Genomic DNA, 25579 nt, shown 5'->3' on the forward strand with positions numbered 1-25579 from the left:
CAGAAAATCACAGCCACAAAAATTTCTCTATTGATGTTCGTACTCTCTGTGCTAACAGAAATAGGGGCAAGTAATTACCTTTGTTGAGACAATCATCATCTGGTGGCAAAAACTTAGGCAAAAGTGCAGTAAAAGGAGGATTTTAACAAAAGAAATATTAACACTTAAGCAGGAGGATTTGCAGAAGATAAACAGTATTTCACCACCAGCACTGGAGATGTCTCTCTTTCCAGCTCTCTGCCATATCAATGAACATTGACAGGTCATACACAAGACTTTAACTCAGCTCAGTTTCTGTGGATATAAATATGCAGATGCGTCTCGCTAAAATTCAGATTTTTAGCAAGTTATGTGTGTCTCAGCACTATTTTCTCCTTCTGCAGAGGAAATACTTCACTTTTAGTATGTTCTAAAGTCCATCCCTATTCAGCAAAGCCGTTAAGACACACATAAGGGATTCGCTGAATCCAGGCTTTCATTACTGCCTTCTTCATGCAAGCTCACTGAAGGAATAGTGCATGAAGGAAAGGGTTTAGGGCAGGACTCTCTGACACTAACAGTCTTTGGATAAGGCACTGGGAATGTAAGTGAGAAAAGGAAAATTATCTCTAGCCCACAGTGGAAACCTCTCCAATTTAGTTAAAAACACTTCACCACACATCGTTTACTCATAAGGTTACACCTGAGACATGAGAAATTGCCTAGGGCTAAAAAAGATTTGTGACATATTCCTGAAACCTCTCTGTCTTGCGAAGGGATATCCAAGGCTGTACACATATCCCTGGTGAAACTGATTACAAAAATGTACAAGCTGTAATCATTTCCATAAGGAGAAGAAGAAATACAGTTTTAGCCAGGCAAGAAGAAAAAGTTTGGGCTTTTGCATGTAGTCATAGCAAAAGTGATGTTTGAGCAGAAAGGAGATGATGAGAGAATCTTCACAATGTGTTACCCAGTGGTATTTCATCTCTTGCCTCTCTGTCAGGATGCAGTGGGATTACAGGACCGATGGATGTGTATTGACATATTAAACAGCACTTAATAAAGAGTAGGAAATACAGCATGTGATGTGCTTGCTATTTTAGTGGTAGAACCTGAGGGAATGGCCTGAAGCTGTGTCAGGGGAGGCTTAGGTTGGATATTAGGAAAAGATTCTTCCCCCAGAGGGAGGTTGGGCACTGGAACAGCTCCCCAGGGCAGTGGTCACAGCACCAAGCATGGCAGAGCTCAAGAAGTATTTGGGAAAAGCTCTCAGGGACATGGTGGGATTCTTGGGGGTGTACTGTGCAGGGCCAAGAGCTGGGCTCGATGAACCTTGTGGGTCCCTTCCACCTCAGGATATTCTGTGATCCTCACAGAACCCCTGAAACTAAAATGAATAAACATTTCAGTGCTGCCTGGCATGACAGTGGCAGTTTGAAAGCAACACGCTGAAGATGTGCAGATTGAATGTGAGTGGTTTTGGCATGAAGGGAAGTCCCTTATAGCAATTCAGGAGTGTTGGAGGCCACATGGGCACACAGAGGGAGGCACAGTTTAATCAAAATTCAATGGAAATGGCTACTGCAGGATTCCACTGGGATAGGCTGCTCTTAGTTCTCCAGAATTGCTGAGGCTTCTCCACATTTTCAAACAGGCCAGATTCTATTTTCACATACACCTCATTTTGCCCTCAGGCTTGCACAGCTTCCCACAAAATTTACCCTTCATTCACCTTACTCTTCCTCTTCCCTAAATGTTAGTGAGGACTAGAGGAAACTTTTGCGATCAATTCATAAATCAGTAGGGCTGCAGCTGTACAAGGACATGGGAGATGCCTGTTCTCAGGCACTGAAACTGCACTTCACTGCATGCACATCATTAAGTCCCCTTACCCTCTGAACAGGGTGGCTGCACCAAACTGCTTCTGGAAAATGTTACCTCTCAAATTGTGTCAATAACTGGGTAATAACTGGCTTATCTGGGTCAAAAGTGTGTCAGGATATGCTTAACAGTTACAAAGTGTAATGAGCAGGCTCTAGTGTCTTTGGTGAGTTTACTTGTGCAGAAATTATCTAGAAATTTTCCATCAGCACTTGTAAGCTCTGAAGTGGATCCATGGAGCTTTTTACACTTTTTTTCTGTTCAGCTCTCGTACACCAAAATCCTATATACAGTCTGCTGCTGCAGGAGCAAAGAACTAACAAATGGGAAATAATTGAGAAGAGAGCACTGGAGTGACTGAAAAGCCACGGAGACCAACTTGTGAAGAGGAGGATAACTGTTAGCATTTGAGGAGTTTAAAAGCCAAAGGGGAAGAAGAATTATTTGAAGGGTCCAGCAGAGTTTCACTAGGTGTAAAAAGCCAAGAATGAGAAAGGGATCTTTAGCAAGAACAGAGGGAAGCATTTCATCAACACCGAAGCCTGCTGGACCGTGAAATAGTCTCCCGAAATAAATGGTGGCAGTCCTGCAGCTCAGGTAATTTTAAATTAGACTGGGCAGGATACTGGAGCTGGTTCTTTAGGGAACAACTCAATACCAGTCCCAGGGATGGCCATGTCAACCTGGCAGGCAGCTCTGCAGCTCAGGATAATTAGGCTCCCCAACGCTGTCATGAGAAGGGTTTGACACTCACACAGATTGTTCACGGACGGTGCTTGTCATGATCTTGTGTTATTTATACATTACTCTGAGACAAAAAGCCTCTGTGAAGACACAGGCAGAGCCCTCATAAGTCAAAGCCCTGGACTATTGAAGTTGATGAAAGGTATAAAATAGCTTGCACTAAACCCTCTAAACCGCAACCATCGGTGAGAGATTTTTCCGAAAACACCCCTCAGCAAGAAATGATACGTAGTAATGAGGGAACAAGGAACATGTTTGAACTAACAAACACACTCTTCCAGGCTCTGTGGGGCTTTCTTTTGTTTTATTTTTATTGTGTTTCATTTTCTGTCTGCCTACAAAGGCTTGAGTGACAGGCGTGGAGGCTGGCATCTATCACTTCTCTTCAAAACAGATAGGGAACAAACATCAACACTTCTAATGACGACCCAGAGGGAACATCCTCTCCTAAAAATAAAAGCAGTTTCCTCACACCTGTTGCCACAACCTATCCATCCCTCCTTCTTTTGCCAAGGGATGCATCAGCTAAAATGCAGTCGCTGTGATGTGTTTTGCTTTCTTCAGGATATTACGGAATCACAGAGTGGTTTGGGTTGGAAGAGACCCTAAAGATCATCTTGTTCCAAGCCCTGTGCCATGGGAAGGGACACCTCCTGCTCTTCAAGGTAGGAGAACGCCCACTCTATGGAAGCAGAGGATAGGGATAGGAAACTGCTGTGAGAGAGGAAAAGGGTTGGTGGACCATCTTGGGGGAGGTTTTCCTCATTCTCCTTTCTCATCACCTCTGGGGAAGCTGTCTGCATGGGGAGGATCACGGGAGACTTTCTGAATCAATACAGCATTTAGAATCTTTTTTTTATACATCTTTCCAGTAACCAGCTGAAATTCTGTGAAGTTCCCCATTCAGTGCTTATCCATTTCTTCTCAAACTTTTATCACCTCCCATTTTTCAGATGACCACAGGTGCAAATGAAAGGCACGGGATGGTAAATTACATATATTATATATATATTGGCTATGACAGAGCTTGTGCCAGCACTGAGCACTGACAATGCACATTACAGTTCAGCTCATGTATTTCTGATGGCACATTTTACAGTGCTATATATAAAGTTGTTATGGCATCTATTATTCACTGCCAATACAGTTCAAGTTAAAATAGGTTTTATATAACAGTTCAAAGCAATATTTTAAGAAATAACACTTGTGTCAAGGCTGCTGCGTCCTACCAGATTTTGACATTTCCAAGCAATAAAGATCTTTATCCAAAATGTAAGGTTTTGGCGAGACATCTCCCTTGCAGACGTCTCTGGTTTTAATCTGCAAGCAATAGCAAAAGGAGCACATTTAAATAAAATGAACAGCCAGGTGAACTTTTGACTTGGCTCTTATCTTTCTAGGTGGAAACTGTGAACATTGCAAAGTGCCTCGAGGGATTTCCTGACAGAGAACAATGTCCTATTAACCCGAACCTCTGAAGAGATTCTGGAGATGTGGAAAACGCACAAGTGGGAAAAAGTCATTGGAACATTAAGAAAATGTCTATTATGGGCACAACTTCATATCTGTTTTTCAGGGCACAAGATGGGAAGAGAACTTATTTCCTTATTTCTTCAGCAACAAAAAAGTTTTTATACCTGTTCTTGCAAAAAGGGCAAATTCAATGTCTCTTAAAAAAAAGCCCCATGACTGGTACCAGCACCATGAGCTTCTCCAAAGTTGTGTGTAATCAGAAGATGTGATGTTCTTTCAACACCTCCTGCGCTGCTCAAGATCTCCATGTTTCTGGTGCAGGATATGCAGCAACATGGAAATCCCAGTGAGACCAATCTGCTTGCACAAGACAAATTTTGCACAGCTCTATTCTTCATTCAGGTCCCCAAAGAACAAACGACAACAAATGCTATACATCAGTTTGGCAATAAATTTAGTTTATTAGTCATGTTTGACAGGAATAATGTGTCATGTTAACCTTCTTGGCTACTCACTGGTTATGAAAATATACTGGAAAAAATTGTTATGGTGACTGTGAGTTCAGGGAATCCCCTGTGTACCCACAACTTCTACTGAAAACAGGGAAGCTTTAATTTGCAAGATGAGTCCTTTCACAAGAAATATGCTCATGTGGGTCAACAAACAGAAAAACAAAACACAGTGAAAATTATTTAAAAGCACCATCTGCTTGTTCAAATACAGCTGGGGAGAGGAACAATGCTGTCCAAAAAAACTCATTTTCATTATATTTCTTTCAAAAGAGATGTTAAACAAAATGCCATCGGTCCTAAATGTTTTCCTCCTGAGGAGAAATGTTTAAGCTACATTTGAAATAATGTTTGTGGAATGCAGCCCTCCTTAGAGGATGAACGGGGATCTTGGAAAGCAAATCAAAATGGATAGAGGAGATGGGGAAAAAACAGGTAAAAAGAAAGTGCACACATTCTCAGGAAGCAAAAGCCTAAATAACATTAATTGCTTAAGCTGACTAAATCATTAATTGCATAAACTGAGCTATTCAGAGATAAAATCATGTCAGGCAGAAAGGTATCCAGGACCAAATCAATAGATACAAACCCTGCACAATACATGAATGTAGATTTTTTTTTTTTAAGTTATTTAGGACTGTGATTGGGTTCATTTCACCCCCCTCAATCACCCCACCATTGCCACACAGTCCTGTGCAAATTGGTGCAGAGACATCAGATTGTGGCACAGAAATGGGATTTAACCAGCAAAATAAAGATCTCTCCAAGGAGACACAACTGCACATCTTGACTTTCCAAAGCTGGTGTGCTTGAGGCTGCCTTGGGGGTTGTCATTCCCCACTGCCTAATGGGAAAATATTAAATGGGTTTTTTTTTTTTCTCTGGGGAGGACAGGGGCAATGCAAAGACAAAATAAAAAAGGCTCTGACTATATTTCAAACCAAAAGGATCACAAAATCACAGAACCACAGAATGGCTGAGGCACCACGGTGGGGTCATCTGGTCCAACATCCTTGCTCAAGCAGGGTCATCCCAGAGAACTTGGCACAAGATTCTACTCAGACAGTTGTTAAATATCTCCAGTGAGCTGGTGGTGTTGCTCACAAGATCATTTCAGAAATACATTTGCTACCATCCTTCTTGAACATCAAAGTGCAGGAACAGTCCAAAACATGCATTTTCTTTGCAACAAAGTTCCCTACAGTTTGTCCTGCTGGATGCACTGAGATCCCTCAAGTGTAGAATGACAATTCACAGACGAAGATACTCAGTGTGAGAATATTCTTTGACAGTTTCACCCCTAGTAATGGACACAAGTCCACAAAGCTCATTCATCTCTGCTCAGTGAACCATAACAGAAATTAGACAAACACTGACCTCGACCTGCTCCTGTAAAACTATCAGCATTTCTGACTTGGAGAGTTGAGTCATATGTGGGCACCACTGTTTGCAAACAGAGGGCCCAACCTCAAAGCGCCAGCCCCCAGCAGGAACTTTTGTCCCCTTTTTGCACTGTTAGCTCAATCACAATTCCTGCAGTACAGCAACCAAAATCTATCCTGATAAAATTAGCCCAATCCAATTAAAGGACAAAGTTTAGGCCTTAATTAAATGTTCTGATTATTCTGAAGTCCTCTTTTTTTGGTTCATCTTGAGTTTAGGTCTGTAAAAGCATACAAATTAGAAAGGTTTAATATGTTCTTGTTTTACCCATTTATCGCTTAAATTTACCTAACAAGAGTTTCCCAAAAGCATAAAAAGAAGTATGAAAAGAAAAATGTGGGATGCTTAACTTATTCAGGCCTCTTTTTGTTCCTTTTATTTCATATTTTTACAGTGCTTTTGAAAAAAATAAAAGGAATAAAAATAGTATGTCCTCTTTTAACTACATCAAGAGCATCCAAATACTTTAAAGTAGCAAAACATTGAATTATTTGAAAAGGTTAACAAGTTGTTTCCTTTTGTCTACCTATTATTCTCTCTACTGGTAAAGCTGAGTATTTTTTGCCTGTGACAAACTGAAGTTTCAAGTTTGAGTGCACTGAGAAAGTTGCTTTGCTGCAGAACCCAGCTCAATTAAACCATCTCACTACAGACTCAGCTGTGGAAGACTCTCTGGGAAGAACCCAACCATTAGCCCATGACCATTAATTAACTCTTGTAATTTTCATTACTAATCATCTGGCTTTCCAACTTTTCCTTCTGTCACTGATTCCCATGTTTAGAAACACTGGATAATCTGCCTGTCTTTCGTGATGCTGTACCGACAGCAATGCAAATCAGCATTTCCTTAATCACGTTGAGCAAGGCACAAGGCAAGGACTCTGCCTTTCCAGCTCACAAAACCATGGTGGGAGGAGGTTACTGACCTCAATCTGCTGAATGGCTTCTTCCCGCTGGCGGATGGCTTCCAGATCCTCCTCCGTGATTTCCGAGAGCAAGGCTTGGTCCTGGCCCTGGTTCTGCCACACGCCATCGCCTCCGTTAAAGATCTTCTCGTCATCAGGCAGGTCAGAGAAGGGGGTCTTGGGGCTCTGCTAATTTGGGAGAATGGAAAGAAAGTAAAGGAAGTGTAAATGTTTTCTGGTTTCAAACAGCTTTAGTGTGGGAAAAGAAAATACTGATATAAGAGATGGAGTAAACAGTGGCAAAAAGATGGAGAGGAGAAAAGTAAATTGCATGAGAGGAAACATTTGAAGTCTCAAAGGAAATGTTGGGACTTGAAGTCAGATCTCCTGAGCTGCTTTGGGTCCCCTGCAACCAACTTCAATTTTCCACAGTTCTGACAGAACAAAACATTTATGTGCAGCTGAAAAATAACACATTTACCTTGTTTAATTTCCCTGCAAATTCTTCCTGAATTAGACACTTTCTCAGGCACACAGAAATCCTATTTATTTGTCTTGAAGACTTTATGACCCAACTTATAAGGTTCAAAATACAAAGGTTCCAGTCCTCTCCATTTATGACATAAACAGCACAGTTTATAAAAGGGGAAATCACTGCAGTGATGTGAGTGCAGAGTGATCAGCTCGAGCAACTCACAGGTTTGTGGTGTTCACTCTGTGGAGTTGACCTGGTTTTGCTGACACATCAGATCACAGTCACTGAACCACAGAATGGTTTGGGTTGAAAGGACCTCAAAGATCATCTCATTCCAACCCCCCTGCCATGGGCAGGGACACCTTCCACTATCCCAGGTTGCTCCAAGCCCTGTCCAGCCTGGCCTGGAACACTTCCAGGGATGTCCTTCTCTGGACAACCCATTCTAGCACCTCACCACCCTCTGAGGAAAGAAATTCTTCCTAATAGTTAATCTAAATATCTCCTCTTTCAGTTTAAAACCATTCCCCAATGTCCTATCTGCCTGTTTAATAAGTTTTTTCCCCTCTTTTTTAAAACTCCTTAACTTGTTTTATAAGCCCCAAGATACCATTTCCTACTATCTTGGGAGCTGCACTTATATTCATATCCAGATTTTAAAACCTTGTTCAAGAACCAGTTGTATCTACACAAAAAGTAGCAGAGGTTTAGCAAGGTCTTCTCCACCCAGCCTGTTTAGGTTCTGTGCCAGTTAGGTTCAGTCCTGACTGGACTTGGAGAATGAACTGACTCAGGGTTGGTTTGGAGACTGAGCTCAAGTTCTAACCTAAGAGGTGCTGATGAAGGCTCCAACCTTACAACTGCATGAGGGTTTCACTTCAAACAATGTTCATGGTCACCTAACTTGCTCTTGAGCTGAGCTTTGACTCCTAAATAAAAGTTAGAATAAAAAAGCAAACCATGATGCTCTGCAGTTGAAAGAAGAAATGGAGTGGCCACAGCACATCCTTGACCTAAATTTCCCCAAAGCCTCTGAAAGCTATAGGAGAGAACAAGAGCAAGTACTCAGGGGGGTGCTCAGTTCTCTGAGTCTGGGTTTACCTGAAGCACAAACACTGGGAGCTGTGCCTGAAAAATAAAAGCCTTTGCTGTCTCGCTGTGGCTACATCTTCAGAAATATAAATTTCCCCGAATTCCCACAGAGTGAACAGGAAAAGGAGCCATGGGACAGTTTAATGGAAGGGCACAGGACTGCAGAACTGGAAGGAGTGGGAGGACTTGAGTCTAGAAATGTTTGTTTAACTCTGTAACTCTTCTTTAGCTCTTTAAAAAGGATATAATTCCTGTATTTAGAAACAAAAGAATTTTTGTTTTTGCCTAAACTTAGACTTTGTGTTCGGAAATTATTTTTTTATTATTATTATTATTTTTATTATTATTATTACCATACCTAATTGGAGACAAGGAAAACAACACAACTTGGTGAAGGAAGTGGGGTGATGGAAGAAGTAGCAGGAAATGGGAAAATCAGCAACAGTCAAGTATCTTTCAAAATATGAACAGCAGATGAAAGTCTTTGACATTGATGTCTTATTTTTTTTCACCTTCTGCTTTCCAGGGATCTACTGAGAAAGGGTGTGTTACAGGAAGAAAACCATCATTTAAAATTAGGTTAAAGATTAATTTACACTTTAAAAGACATATTTTAATAGGATTAAGATACTTTGGGGGTGTTTTATTCACTAATTATCACGTGCCTTGGACACTAACTTCCCTGGTAGAGTGTTTCAGTGCCAAAAGAGTGTATTAATGGACTCAGGAAAATAAAGCCTTAGGGAATCCTAATGCTTCATTTAGTGACAGAGGTGTCCTCTCATCTTCACCAGTGGGTTAAGATGAGCAGAAGCAAACTGCACACACCCAAGATTCTTGGAAGATCCCAAGATCTTCCTTATTAGAACACAGGAAAAGTGTTCTAATAAAATTCGTGTACTCTGGTCACAGCAAGGACTCTGCACCAAGGACCTCCATGCCCATGAATGGACACTCAAAGCCATGCTTGTCCTGTGCAGGTCTGAATTTCAGTGGAAGACGACAAATGTGCAAGTGTTCAAATGTTTCCTGTTCTGATTTGGGAGCAGAGGGATAACAGGAGAGCCAGCAACCAGCTCTTCAAATTAGATTAATCCATGGAATAACACAGTTGTACCACAAATATGCTTTATCTTGGCCTGTGTCAACTTTATTTGTCATCCTCACTAGCTGGGCCTGGTATCTGTAAATAACACGTCCCCCCTGCAAATTACTCAGATAATGCATTGCAAGGGCTGCTGCTCAGTCATCTCTTAAAAAAAATCAGCTACTCATGTGTTTAAATAGGTAAAGGTCTAGACACAGATCGTTTTCTCTAAACAAAGTAGCAACCTAAGCTAATTTCAGAGCTGCTGAGGCAATTACGTGTGTTTGTATCCTTAACATCTGAAAAAATCCGACCACAGCTGCTGAATGAGTAAATCAGTAAAACAACAGGATGCAGGGGGGCTGATATTTCCTTCCAGACGTAAAAATGGCTCCATAATAATGTTAAATACAGTCACCATGACCTGCTATCAGAGTCTGTATGCTGTGCTAACAAATAAAAGTGATTTTGTGCTGTCGATGGCACGAGCCCCTCATTTCTGTGATAAAGTGAACAAATCTTAAATCTGAAACTGTGAAGAAATCTAATCACTTCTAATGCTTCTGATTGAAAGCTACATATAGCTTGGCTTATCAGTGTTCTTCATTCCCTTTTGAGCTATGTTCATTGCCATGTCTGACAAAACATTGTATTTATAGCAAGAAAAGATCAGATGGAGGGCACTCACTGAGCCTCCACAGATAAAGGTCCCTTTGACACTGCACTGGAAGGGGCCGTAACTCCCCGTACAGGCATTTCCACAATAAATTTGATTTAGTGCCAAATTTTATGCCCTGTGAATCTCTGTGTAATTTTCTGTTGGATTTCCTTCCATAAATTGTTAATTGGATGTGTTTGAAGTTGTTCTTTTGTTGAAATTTGCCTCTGGCAGATTTTTGTCAAGACATATCTATAACCTGAACTCTGCCAATGAAAAAAAAATTATAGCAGAGAAAAAGTTGAGTATATCTGATATGCTCAGTAGTTCTTTTAAGACTAAATCCCTAGGACTGAGGGTCATACCATTCTGTTGTTCATCATATCTGAAAAATTATGCTGAGACACAACATTTTTCCTGTTGGATAAAATCTTTTCACCAGGATAAAATCATTGCTGCTTACAACTACATATTTTTATCAGATTTATTCTACCAATGGGGAGATGCTATATGCAGCTGCTGATAGGGGGAAAAAAAAAAAAGGTTTTATCTGGATGGTGACAGCTTCTGTTAGTGCCTGTGCTTTATCAGCAGCAGAATCTTTGCCTCAGAAGTTTCATGTCTGAGACCCCTCCAAAAATAACCCCCTCCCAATTGGTGCTGCCTCACTCCCCATTTGTCTATCAGAAGGGACAGAATATCACGAGTTTGACAACTCATGTCACACAAAATCACCAAGCAAGGGGTGGAAATGACTTCTCTTCTAGCTCCCATATGGTCTTTATTCCACAGAGAAGCAGAAATCCAATGGGAACTCCAGCTAATGTAACACCAACCAGCTCATCAACCTCACAGCTCATCTCCAGAGAGCTGGGAGTCTCCTGTAGCAGTGAGAGTGTCCTGATACCTCCTAGTCCTGCAGCACTTTTTTACCTCACTGACTTTAATGATGACATTCCTGATTGCTGGTTACAAGACTGTTCCCTTTCCACAAATTCAGGGCATGAAATATTGACTGGAGATGGATGAAAAATGGTTTTTACTTCCAGTGAAATGTTTAGCAATTTCAAAGGAAAATTTCCTCTCCAATCTCCCCAAAACCTGAAGATACAGAGAAAAATTATACAACAGAGACAAATAGAGATACACACACTCCCTCCAGCTCAGGTTAGTAAAAGACAGATAATAAAGGTGAGAAATAAAATAAGCCTCTCACAGCCTTGCCAAAAAGAACTGTAAGAGTTGATGTAAGTAACCAAGATTTATTGAAGCTGGGTTTACAGACTGGCCACCAGGTGAGTGACACCACAGGCACGGGAGAAGGAAGGGCTGAGGAAGACATTCACAACCTTCCACTTTCAACCTCAGCATAAAGACAGTTGAGAAGGGAACTTGATTAAGCCTGGAATGAAACGTGAACCCATTTCTACACCATCTCCTTCCACTCCAAACTCCACCAGGACTTGTGTCCTGGGGAGGAGGGTTTCATTTCTGCGTGTGAAAGTTTGGGAAGAGGAAACAGGCACAACATCTCAGGATGGATGCGGCAGAGCTGTTGTCAGAGTGGGGAAGGGGAGCAAGAGGCTTGGAAAGGGATCTGGGGGTCCTGTTGACAGTAAGTTCAATTTGAGCCAGAAGTCCCTCACTTGGATTGAAAAACTAATTCTGGACAATAAGAAGGAGCACAAGTTCCCTTTTTTCTGACAACTACTCCATTCACACGCACATTTCACAGCCGGAGCATTGCTGGGCTGTAAGGCCCTGGAGATGCCTTCGATATGCACAGCACCATTCACAAATTCCTTGTTTCCTTGCAGTTTATACGAGCACAGGTAAAACCAGTCTCACTTGTCTGAGCTAATTTTGTACTACAGACTGCCTGCAGCTCCAAGGAAATCTTCTGCAACCATGAAAAGAGAGTATTTCAGAGCTTTTATATGACTCAGGGAGTAAACCAAGGAAGGTTGCTCTCTCTTCCCAATCTCCAGAAGTCTGCTGCACCTCTAGCAGGTATATGGCCAGCTCCAGCAGCAACCACCACACCTCCCACAGCTCCTGCATACTCTCACATCTCCTTGGGTAACATTTTGGCTCCGGCTTTCAAACAAAATGCAAATGCAGAGATGTTTATCTCTTGCTTTATAGTACATATAGACACATAAACAGCCAGGCAACACTTTATGAGGATCTCCTATTCTCAGTAGCATCCAGGCTCAGAGTTTCACATTTTATTGCATGTAGAATAATGAGGCTGGAGTGTCTGCATTAGAGATCAATAAAACACCGTGCATGGAGGGCCACAGTGCAGAGCACTGCTGGAGTTACTCTGCCTGACGCATTTTTAATCGCAGGTTGGCACCGCAAAGCTGCCTGGGACAAAAATGACACAGAGCAGCCAGTTTAGCCTGACTATCCCCAAAATACAGCCAGGTTAAGGCTGACAGATAAATTGGATTAGATGATCTCTCTCAAACCATCCTTCCAAAACAACTAACCTTGCAGGCTCAATGAGATTTAGAGCTGTACCATGCCAAGCAAAAGCCCAAAGCAATTACAGGTAGAAAGGCCTCTGGCAGGCACAGAACAAGCAGCCTGGGACTTCTAAATCTTTTAGAGGAGAGAAATAGTGATATTACAATTTTGCATTATCTTTCACACAGAAGATCACAGCAGTGATTGGTAATCCAAGCTCTGTTGTCTTAGGAGAGGAGCTTCCTACATCTGGGAAAGAAATGCATCACAAGAAATCACAAATTAACCATTCTCTGTTCTTCCTTTTCACTAAAAAAAAGGCCAAATGTAAAACTACCACAACAAGGACAACTTTCAAGTGAAATGTGTTGAATCCTTCCTGCATGCATCACTGACATGGGCAAATACAGCAATAGATTCCACATTTTCTTCAACTTATGCAAATTTGATTACTCTGCACCAATCTAGCATGAGACAAACCAGGATAGGGAAATTAGCATAAAGGGAAGGGTTGAAGTGCATTTTTATTTAAATTAACTAGAATCCTTCGTGTGTTTCTGTCCTCACTCTTGATCAAGGTGTTTGCTTTTGATTGAAAGGAATGTGAAATTGAGCAAGAAAACCACCCTCTCTCAGTTTCCTACTACAGAATCTGCAAGAAATTACTGATTTTAGGGAAAATGTATTAACAGAAACTATTTTGCTAGTTTGCTTTTCAGCATTTTTAAATTTACTCGTTCAGGTCTCTGCAGTCATAAGGACTGAGAAAATCTTTTCAGTTTCCTGGAACTGGAAGAGACTTAGCAGCAGAGTACCTAGTTCATACCTCCTACTGTTTTCTTCTTCTTTCGTTTGCCTTCAAGACTTTATTACTTCACCAAATTCATTCTAAGCAATCCTGACCTCATCACCCAGGGCTGCTTGAGTTCAGAGTTGATCTTACTGTACTCAGGGTGGGAGAATTAAATGACCTGTCTGTGGTAGATGAAGAAAAAGAAAATAAGCCAGGGGCCCGAGGTTTAGCTCTCTGATAACTGATGTGCTTTTAAGAAGCACAGCACATTTTCTCCCCTCAGTGAAGACCAAATTTAGGAGGAATGTCCTTCCTACCAGGCTTAGATGGTGGGGCTGACACTCGTATTTTGCTCATGGAGATCATCAGCTTCTAGGTCAAACTTCAGTTGATCATGAGGGCTACGTTTGCCATGTACTTTCACCCTGTCTGATTGAAGCAAGGAGCAGCTTGTTCTGTTCCTATTTCCAGTCCTTCTCCTTTTTTTTCCCCCCTCTTGATTTGGCAACTTTATCTACCATGTAAATAGACGGTCCCACGGCGATGTGAGTGAAGCAAAACAGCATCAGTGAAGAGAGGCACACATCTCCCCTCTCTGTAACCCAACATGCTCTGCTTTTCAAACCCATTTCACTGAATGACTTCAGCCTGACTGCACCCATCCTTCCCAGAGCCAACTGCCTGGGCTGCCACCACCTCCAGGTGGCATCTCCATACGCGAAGAGCAAGCAGATAAAACATTTCTTTAAGACTGTCTGGAAGGAGAGCATTCACTGGTGTTTTTATAGCATCACAACACATTCCTAAAGCTGCTCCTGCCCTTTCCTAGCTGTCTGTGCTATATCCTCAGCATCCTCTGTCTCCGCACATCTCTGCTGGCACCACATTTTGGCTGGCAGTGCTGTCTGAGAGCTGAGCTCTGCATTGTCCCTGGATCCTGATGCAAGACAGAGACTCCCTCACCGAGCAGCTGAAACCCCCAGCACTTGTGTAAATGGCCAATGCTTGAAAGAGCTCACAGACACATCAAGACTGTCTAGAAAGGATCGTGTTGTCTCTGCCTCCCAACATATGTGCTGCCCAGCTGGTGAGCAGGTTCCTGCTAGAAAGGCAAACAAGAGGAAGAATGAGTCACTGGCTCACCCATTAACACCCATCTAGTACCAAAAAAAATAAAATAAAATAAAATAGTGAGGAGTCCTTTTTTCCTGGGTTCACATGGAGTCAAGAACCAAATTCAGCTTGATTTCCTGCAGCAGAGACAACCCCAGCACGGGCACAGTGCCACTCTGGAGCTGTGGAAAAGTAGAAAGATGCTGGAAATAAAAAGTATGTCTCTATCTTTCAAAAAATAGACTGCTTTTGTATTTTGCATTTTGTTTTTGGACTGCTCAGCCACTTTTATTTTTAGAAACATGGTTGACTCCCACAAAACTTCATTGGCATCAATTTTTTAATCTCTCTTTGTTCCTGGCCTTTGGCAGGGTTTCAGTGGACTGCTCAGTGTCTGAGCAAATGTTCAGAGCCTGAGATTGAGAATCACTCTCATTTAGTGACTCTTTATAAAAAGTATCTGCCCATTTTACAGCCCTTCACTGCCAGGATGTTTCTGTTACTGCCCAAAAGCCTGATCCCAAATCAGGACAAAAATCAGAGGAATCTTGTCACCATCTGGAAGAGCCTCGTAGGGGTGGGTGGTCACTTGATGGGAATGGGGCTGGGGACTCAAGACAAGGTTAGAGTGGGGTCCCCCCTTTGTGGGAGAGAAGGATGAAAGTAGGAGAAGAGCTTTGAGCAGCAGGATGGGACAACACCTCATCATCCCACCATAACTTTTGGCACCATCGACAAAAGAATCTCATTGTGAATAATCATAGAACCAGAGTAAGGTTTGGGTTGAAAGGCACCTGAAAGACCATCTCATTCCAACCTCCCTGCCATGGGCAGGGACACCTTCCACTATCCCAGATTGCTCCAAGCCCTGTTCATCCTGGCCTTGGACACTTCCAGGGATGGGGCAGCCACAGCTTCTCTGGGCAACCTGTGCCAGGGCCTCACCACCCTCGTATTAAATAATTTATTTCTAATACCTTATCTAAATCTACCCTACTTCAGTCTGAAGTCATTTGCCCTTGTCCAGGCACTCCAGGCCCTTGTCCCAAGTCCCTCTCCAGCTCTCCTGGAGCCCCTTTAGGCACTGGAAGGGGCTCTAAGCTCTCCCTGGATCCTTCTCTTCTCCAGGTGAACACCCCCAGTTCTCCCAGCCTGTCTCCAGAGCAGAGGTACTCCACCTTCCTGAGCATCTTTGTGGCCTCCTCAGGACTCACTACAAATGATCCATGTCCCTATTACACTGGGGGGACAGAGAATTGATTTCCTATTACAATCTCCCCATGCTTCCAATCAAACTTTTTTTCCCCCTTTTCCTCCAAACATCAGTTGGGACACAATCATCCAAGTGGCAATACTGGGATGAAATAAAGATGCTTGGAAATTAGAATTTGATTACAGTGTTGTCTTTTTTAAGTGCACAGTTATGGGAGAGCACTGCACAGCAGAACCCAGTTAGACAGGAACTTTTACTATCAAAAGGTTCTGTAGCATTTGTTCCTAAAGATACATTCAGTGAAACAGAATGTATTCAACAAAATTGGCCAAATGGCTTCTATCCCTCTAAGTGTTCCCACTAAAGCCCCAAAACATCAATGGGGACTTTCCCAGTGCCCACCTATCCACGCAGGAGGGGTTGATGGTTCTTTCTCCTGGCCAGTGATAATTCCCACCTAACTCAGCCTAATCTACCCACCTGTAAACAACCTTAAAATATCCTTTTTATTGAAGGGAATTAAATGCTTGCCCTGATTTCGTGTGCTCTGACAGCGAGGGCTGACATGGGCAAGAGGACATTGTTTTACTGGAGATATTTAACAACAGTCAACTTTGTTCAGAGGATGCGAGCTTCAATCTCCAGAAAAATGAAGAGTGACAACTTGAATTTCAAGTCAAATCAAGTCAGGATATTTACTGATTTAGAGAAAAACACAAGAGCAGAAAGAAAATCATATTCTTCCTCAAGAATAGTGATAGAGTTATTACAGATCTAGGCAATGTCTCAAGGAAGAGAAACTAACAATATTAGGGAAATTTGGACACAGAGGTATATTTGGCACCAAAGTGCCTGCAAAGTGAAATAATGAAAATAGGAAGAGTAAACATTGCTGAAGGGAACAAAATCTTGCTTCTGAGTTAGTTTGTCCAGGGAGAATGAAATAGGGAGAATTTGGCAGTTTGCTAATTTATCCTGCATGAGTCCTTTACAGGGCAGGATGAAGTGAATTTAACCTTCCAAACAGTGACAAGAAATAGGAAGTTTCAGGGAGAGAAGCAGTGCAGAGCAGCTTTATTATCCTCAGGTGCTCCGTGCTGTCTTGGTGATATACGCTCACAGAGATGTTAACCTTTCCTCACTCAGTCCCACACCACCCCATTAGCATACAGGCTTTCATGAGGATTGAAAAGCTACCTAAACTGTTTCCAAAATAAAGTATTCAGCGAAAGGATTAAGATAAAAAAATGCTGAAAGGTTTTCCGCTCAGCGCCTCCGGAACGTGACATGTAACAAAATCGTCCATAATCTGCCCATTTTTCCAGTTAATATCAGGACAATGTCTTAACTGCGTCAGAGGCAGGAGAGGCCACAGATAAACATTCAGATAATTTCTACCACAGATTTTTATTGCACTATCATTATTATTTATTTTACTTCTGTTTTAACTGTGCTATTGACTTTGCAAACTGATGGGGTTTTAACCATCCACATGAGTGTTCTTTATTAGTTTTAGCACTTAACCTACATGTTTCTTTCCTAACATCAGGCTATTCTGGCTTCTATCATTTAACTCCGTGAATAATTCACCTGGTCTTCATTTGTATTTTAACCTTGAAAGTATTTATAGACTGTAATCATGTCTCTATTGATACTTTCTCCAAGACTATTTAATTTAGCTCCCTCATTTTCTCATCTGATGTTTATAGACTATATACCTCATGTTATTTCACTTGCCCTGTTCGTGTTCTTTTTTATTCTCTCTGTACATACCAATGCCCTTCCCAAGTCATAAACTCCAAGATTTCATTGCTTGTGCCATAAAAATATATTTCTGTTTGAAACTTCCACCCAAACACAGGAGAAATTTTGTCACATGTTAAAGTCCACTCTCAAAAATGCTGCATGGGCCTTGGATTGGTTGACTTGTTGCAGCTTGATAATTTTCCTAACTATCTGACCTAATCCCAAAGGACTCAAATCTGATCATTTTCCACTCCTACAGTAATAAAGAAGTAATGAACTGATTCTGAAAGGCTGGGACACACTCACTGAATTAAAATCATATTTCACTCCCTGAAAGAGACCTCTGTCTGCAAACCCACATTGGAGCAGGACTCTCTGTGGAAAGAGGACAGTTTTCTGCTGTTCCTCTGAAAGTCTGTGTTCATGAAAATGAGATTTTTATCACATAAACCCAGATTTTCACTGCACAAGAAGCCCCTCACTAACACAATTGTGTGCAGACACTGGCACTGAACCCATGAATTCTGTGGGGACAAAGGGATCACAGTGAACTACAGAAAGGATGTTTGCAGGAATTTATTTCCTTCTGCTCCCTGTCTACTCAAAACAGTGAAGTGTATTTCTCCAGCAGGAGATTCAACCCAACAAAGTTCTGCCCTTCTTTTTTTTGGCCTTTTCTCCAAACTGGCAAGAGACAAGGAGCTTTATCCTGTTACCAGAGCTGCCACTTAACTCTATCAGATATCAAGTGCCATTCAGAGAAGAAGGGATAAACTAGGCAGATGCTGGTTCAGGACCGGTGCCATTGACATGTAAGTGGGATCCCTCTTAACACCAAATTGAGATGTTTGCACAGTGGATATCTTTGTTTGAATTGATCAGGCAGAAATTGAACTGCCAGAAATCCACCTCTCCAAGCTTTACATACCCACAGTGGAGGCACTGACCTCCGAGCTCCTGATTAAGACTCCCATTATAATCAATGGAGACATGGTCAATAAAGTCAATGGAGATAAGAGCCCTATTCTCCAGATTAAAAAGATTGACAGCTACTTAACATGAGATTGTGTCATAGACTGTAAAGGGAGCTTGAATGTCAGGCTCAGAAGTAGAGATTTACACTACACGTGCCCAGCTGTGGCCAAGGGAGATGGGAAATAAAGAACAAACCAAAACAACACCAAAAAACCCCTTGACTGAAAACCACACAGATTTTTTTTTTTCCCCATGGAAAACAATATATCCTACTTAGCTCAGCTGAGTACAATAAGATGTGTTTGTTTCTCCCAGCTACCTGTAGAAAGAGTTTTGTTGCCTTCAGAGATAGGAATCCACACTGTGGAGGAATTAACAGAAATTCCCTCAGCATGCATGGTTTGAGTTCCCAGTAGATTTGTCAGGGACTAGATGAGGACAGAGAGGCAAGACAAGTCTGGGGTGATGCCTTAGAACCTGCCTCGTGGATTCCCTCCTCATGGAGAAATCCTGTTTTTCTCCACATGGCACATGTAAGAGTAGAAAACGTGTTTGCAATTACCTGGCCAGTGTGACAAAGAAGCGGCAAAACCGCCTCTGTTTTACTGATGTGCAGTTTGTTTATTTACCTGCCACACAGAATGACCTTCTGTCTCACCACACAGAAGGCAGAATCATGTGAAACGTTCAACTTATTCTGACAAGTTTCCCTCAGCTGGTGAGGACGGGAGGCAACCAGCATCTCCCTCACAGACCAGGTCTTTAATAGACTCAACACCATGAGAATATGAAGTGATCTAAGCTATATATTCACACTGTATGAGATCACACTGCATCAAAACTTTGATAGATGCCTCTGCTGTTTGCTCATCCTTAAGGAGCAATGACCCGGACATTAGCATGTCTAGTAAATTGTTCTAATGTGTGGTGAAAGGGGACTAATGGATACAGTAATTGATTGTTTGATGGATAGCTGGGGAGCCCTTTGATTATGAGTTTTTGCTACGGTCCAAGACATTTTCATTCTCCAGTTAACCCAGAGCTGATTGCTTGCATGAATTATCTCCTTCTCTGACTGCAAATATCATTCACTTAATAAATATTTCATTAGAAACAAACCAGTGGTGGGGAGAGAGGAGGAAGCAGATGCTCAGTGCTGTGTTTTTGAAGATGTTACAGAGTTTACAGAACACACACAGATTATCCATGAAATGTGCTCGGGTCAGACAAGAGGTCTTTGCTTGTCCAGGATTTAGTGCTCAGAACAATGTGAGAAGCAAAAAGAAGCCTGGAGGTCAATTTATATCAATCAAGGGAGGCCCAATGTGGACCAAGAAGGATGTACTCCAGTGCTGAGGCCACTGTGTAAAAGTTGGCTTCCTCACAAATCCCACCCTCCTCTCTCCCAAGCTCCAGGCTGAGCTTTCATGTTACAAGGAGGGATCCTGACCAAGAAATATAATATCACCAAGAAAACAGTTATAATTCCTGGGATTTAGTTGGTGAGAGTGGAATTTTTATCCTAGTGAAGGCTATAGAAAAATTTTCCTGCCTATTAATGGAGTCCTTTTTGATCCTTTATTTTCCCGTGATGTCTCTTCAAAAGTTATTTCCACCTTTATTTGGCTTTTGATATTTAATTATTCAGTGGCACCTGTACTGAACATGTCTGTCTCATTTCAGATGGTTACTTTCCAGCATGACACTTTACTTTTGAGTTATGAAGATCACTACTTTTCTCTCCAAGGAGGCTGCCCCGTTCTCCTAAAGGGCAGTGCAGAAATCAGGCAGAAACTGACTTTTTTTACCATTCAAACTCTGAACCCTGGATCAACCCTGTTTCACATCTCTTCAAGTTTTCAACTAAGAAAAGAGCAATATTTGCTGAGGACACTTTGGACTTCCACAGGCTCCAGTGAGATGAGGAACTTCACAAACTAAGCTTGAGTCACAAGTAGTTTGTTACAACATGGAGTCACTACAAAAGCTAATCCCAATTCACCTCACACTCTTAACATACTGAAAACTGCAGCAGCTTTTAAATCCTCTTTCACTGAAAAATTGTTGATGAGCAAAATACATAATGTTCCCTATTACTCTCCACCTTGTGTACGTCCCCTGGGCATTGAGACTCTCTTATCTTGTTTTCCTAGCTGTTCCTCCAGCATATTTATATTGTTAGTCTCACAATGGGTATCATTATGTCAATAAGCACAATTTAAATATTAATCCTATGCTTATGGGCAGAAATGTAACTGATCATATCATACGCTATAAAAGGGGGATTTCCATCACAAGGAAATGGCTTCGGTGCTGTTTGCTCTCAAATGCTTTTTCAAGAATTTTACAGAGGAGAATGACATGAACAGAGTAAGGGGGGAAAGCAGAGATGGTGACAAAGGAAGAGGGACAGCCAAACAAATGAGAGCAGGGACTGTGCAAGAGTGAAAGAAGAACATAAAAGGTGCTCAGAAATGGGACCCTTTAAAGATTAAAGAAAGCATGGAAGTGAATTAAAAGGAAGCCAAAGGCAGATCCAGGTCACCTTCAAAATGCACAGATCTCCCACGCAGGTATGACAGGGGCTGACATAGGACCCTCACAGGGACTGGAACTCTTGCTAGTGCTGATATATTTCAGCAGGAAGGGTAAGAGAAGGAAGGCAGAGAATCTTTCCAAAACTAGAGTAGCCATTATGAAAATCTACAAATTCCTGTTGTTTCTCCTTCATTACCATACACAGACCAACTATTGGGGAGCAGGAAATCTCATTTATAGGCAAAAATATCTCTCTTCTGTTGAAGAAATATTTGTCACTAGTTTCTGAAGATAAACTAACATTCTGCCCACATTCTGGAAAAGAATCTTTCTTGCCACAGAGTACTTCTAATAATAAAGACAAAAATGGGAAAAAAAAAATTGGAAAAAACTGCTCCTCCAGATAAATACTAAACTCTGTATTTATCTGAGATCAGACTGAGAGAAGAAATTGTTGGCACAGTTAGTGTTGGACATATATTTTCCACGCCAAATTGCGGAAGGTGACTGAGTCCACAATATCCCTGCATATTTTATTATAATCATGAGGCTGCACACCGACTTTCTCCATGGGAAGCTCTCCCTGAACCACTGACACTGCCTGCTGAGGGAGGTGACACTTTCCATCAGCAAAGGAGCATCGATCTGGATCAGCATTTTAAAGTCCCTGGGGAGTTTACATTACCTTTCTGCTGGAGTCCTTCTATTTGCATCCACTGCCTGTGCTCTTACCCCTGCTGCTGCTCAGCTCAAACACAGCTGTGCTAATACACCAAAGCCACACAGCTAATCCATACTCCTCGAATCTATTTTCAGGTCTCCTTTGGCAAACGGAAGGGGGTGAGACCAGCGGGAACACAGAGAAGAGACAAGCCCTTGAGGTGTGTCCTGGGCCAGTCTCCCAAGGACGCTGATATGGGCTTAAGTTTTGTAAGAACTACAGAATCACTGAGGTTGCAAAAGATCTCCAAGATCACCAAGTCCAACTTTTGAACAACTACCACCCTGTCAACCAGACCAGGGCACCAACTGCCATGTTCAGTTGCTTCTTGAACACTTCCAGGGATGGTGAGTCTACCGCCTCCCTGGGCAGCCCCTTCCAGTGCTTAACAACTCTTCCCATGAAGAAATTCTTCCTGATGTCCAACCTGGGCCTCCCTTGGCACAGCTTGAGGCCATTTCCTCTCATACTGTCCTTTGTTCCCTGGGAGAAGAGACCAACACTGCCCTGGATACAATCTCCTGTCAGGGAATTGTAGAGAGGAAGAAGGTCCCTCCTGAGCCTCCTCTTCTCCAGGCGGAGCCCCCCCCCAGCTCCCTCAGCCTCTCCTCACAGGACTGACTCCCTAAACCCTTCCACAGCTCTGCTGACCCTCCCTGGACACACTCCAGCCCCTCTTGATCTGAGGGGCCCAGAACTGGACACAGCACTTGAGGTGTGGCCTCACCAGTGCTGAGTACAGAGGAACAATCACTGCCCTGGTCAAAAAAAGAAACTACACTTGGCCGAGTTTCAGAAAAGGTTCTGAGCATTGCCCACATCCTGAAGTCCCAGGAATTTTTCCAAGAGGAGCTATGATAGCTCAGTTGTCCTGGATGAGTGTTGTCATTGATAACTCCATCCTGCCAACCAAAACATGTCTACTGGAGTGTGAGGATGGAGATATTCTTCTCCTCCAGTCTCCCCTTATCATGCAGTGACAGTGCCCAGTCCAACACTCCTCAGAAGAAATTGGCTTTCTCTGAAAGAAATCTGAGGCCTTCTACCCTGACTTATTTTAAATATGCCTGGTAGGTCTCATGAGTAATGTACCTACACAAAGAGATCTCAGAAAATGTACAGATTGTGCGGGAACATAAATTTTGACTGAGCAAGTGATGAATAGAATGCAGAGCAACATCCTCAGATTTTGGGCAAAGAATATATAATCATTCAGTGGTGTTTGCGAAACATGTCAGGCTCTGTCAGGAAGAAGGGTTATAAATAAATGTGAGGGAGATACTTTAATAATACTATTTCATATACACTCAATAATGAACTTTAATTATTTCTTTGGGTTTCTTTCTTCTTTCACTGTAGCAGATGAGTCAAGCCCAGATGTGTAATGAAACCGATACTGGCATCGCAGCGTTTTCTTTAGAGGTGGCTGAAAGAGCTCTATGGATCAGCTGTCAAATCATTTCTCCTCCACTGGGGTTTCCTTCATGTGTCTCACCCAGAATTTAATTCCTCCACATATGGCATGAGTGAATCATAGCACAAGGAATTTTCTTGATGGAAAAGATTTTGCAGACAAGCGGTCTTCTCACATCACTTGTCCTGAAATGAAGCCAAAGTCATCTTTATCATAGGCAGTGGAGCAACCTGCCAAGAGGAACCAGTTGCCATGGTATGTAAGACCATAGCATCTATAACTTTGCATTCTGAAACTATGAAAACTAATTTAGAGCTTATCAGTAACCTTATCACCAAATATTTGCAGCAGGGAATGTGGAGATTGATTTGTTTCCTGCTGTGATGCTGGGAATTAACAGAGGATATCAAAAGGAAAGCTCCGAGGTGTTAAATGTAATGATGTGGATAAATATGAAATATCTCACCCATTCCTTGGCTTTTCAGTAGAAACTCAGGGAAATGAACAGAGGAAGGTGTCACATCACTCCTTTTGCAAAATGACTTCCTGTCAACATCTGCAATGACTACACTTCTTTCTTGAAGAGGAAACCACATGTGATGAATCTCACTGAAATACTTTCATTCTCCCTTCCATCTTTCCTGCTCTGTAAGCAAGGAAAACAACAACACAACCCTACTGAAAGAAACAGGATGTTCTCCAAATCTCCTCACCATGAAGACACTGCAGCCCGATTCCTCTGCTCTCAGAGACAGGAGCTTTCACCAAGGGGCCACACAAAAGTGTCTGACTTCACTTGCCAGGTTTACTCCCATTCCCACACCCAATATTCCATGATAAAGAGTGGATAAACAAACCCAGGAAACACACCAATGCTGTAGGCTCTTTGCATGCAAAAAGTCCTTGCACCTGATAGCTACTCAACCTATTCCTCTTTATAAACACATCCAGACCCACCAATTTCCATTTCCTTCTGAGAATCATGAAAAAAACAGAACAAAAGAAACAGAACAAAAAACCCAAGACACAGCAAAGCAGAGAACCCTGGCAGGACCTGTGGATGTGTGGAGAGATGAGCCTGTGCTGGAGGAGTTTTGCTGGTGGGATTTGAGACCCTGTGGAAGGGCCCCACTCTGGAGCAGGGTGAGGAGGAAAGAGGAGCAGAGATAACTTGTGATAAACTGGCCCCATTTCCCATGCACCTGTGATGCTGGTGGGGAGGAGGCAGAGAATTCAGGAGTGAGTTCTCCTGGGAAGATGGGAGAGGTAAGGGAAAGATGTTTTATGATTCCATTTTATTTCTCATTATCATACTCTGATTTAATTGATAGGAAATTAAACTAATTTCTCCAAAGCAAGCCTGTTTTGCCGGTGACAGTAACTGGTGAGTGATTTCTCCTTGTCCTAATCTTGACCCATAAGCCTGTCATGACATTTTGTCTCCCCTGATCAGCTGAGGGGGGTGACAATGCAGCTTTTGTGGGCACTGGTGTCCAGCCAGGGGCCACACACCACAAATGGGGATGGGTTCTTCCCCCTACAGAGCAGAAACATCTCAGTTTGCAAACTGTTTGTGATCTGCAGGGGCATCTACTAAAATTCAGCATTGGAAGGTTTCCCAACTGACCTCCTCTTTAGTATCAAGTCTTATATGCAATCACCAGTTTGTAAACAAAGAAGCAGTTCCAAATAAAGCAGCTCCAAAAATAGCCCACAAAGCTCCAGACCACACATTTTAAAACCTTTGCTTTCGTGGTCAGTTAATAATTTGCAACGTTTGTCTGCTCCTCACAGCTTAGAAGGGCAAAAAGCAGCAGTGGTGAGCTCTGAGATTGAAGAGGGAACAAGGGGAGAGTCAAGAAGACAAAAGGGTGATTAAAGGGATTTTGTGTGAACTCAAGTCTACAACGGGTCAGTGCCTGTAGGCTTGGAAGCAACAAGCAATGTTAGGAGGAGAAAAAGGTTTTATAACACTGGGTATCATCAAGCCCAAAATAAAATGCATCTCAAGAGAAACAGGATTGGTGTAGGACAAGAAAACAAATGACATCCCACATGCAAAGAATGCATCTTTGTAAAACGAGCCTCTTTGTATGAGGGACAAAACATATAAAAACAAAACAAAAAAGAAGGCAGACAACAAAACATTTAAACAAAAAATATGGCTCTCTGTAAATAAAAATTCCTTTCCCCCTTTTTGTGCAAAACACTCCCTCATACCCCACTTTTTGCAGTCTGGGACTGGCTGGCAGCTCCGACCAGGCAGGCAGGTGTCCAACAGGTGAACACCATTTTCTATCACCATTTACCTGCTCTCACACTGAAGAGCTGAGGTTTCTTGTTCA

General features: G+C 42.2%; 1 protein-coding gene across 5 annotated transcripts in view; it reads right to left on the reverse strand.

The window, feature by feature from the left end:
* Positions 1-25579, reverse strand: part of TSNARE1 (t-SNARE domain containing 1) — a 461757-nt gene that overhangs the window by 215445 nt on the left and 220733 nt on the right. For 4 of the 5 annotated variants that reach the window (XM_039549497.1, XM_039549498.1, XM_019289341.3 and 1 more), the window contains exon 9: positions 6959-7126. In XM_039549497.1, coding sequence (XP_039405431.1) covers positions 6959-7126 — 168 coding nt within the window. The remainder of the gene's footprint in view (positions 1-6958; positions 7127-25579) is intronic. The other variant, XM_039549499.1, reaches the window with a different exon arrangement.

Source organism: Corvus cornix, chromosome 2 (genome assembly GCF_000738735.6).
Source record: "Corvus cornix cornix isolate S_Up_H32 chromosome 2, ASM73873v5, whole genome shotgun sequence".
Classification (NCBI taxonomy): domain Eukaryota; kingdom Metazoa; phylum Chordata; class Aves; order Passeriformes; family Corvidae; genus Corvus; species Corvus cornix.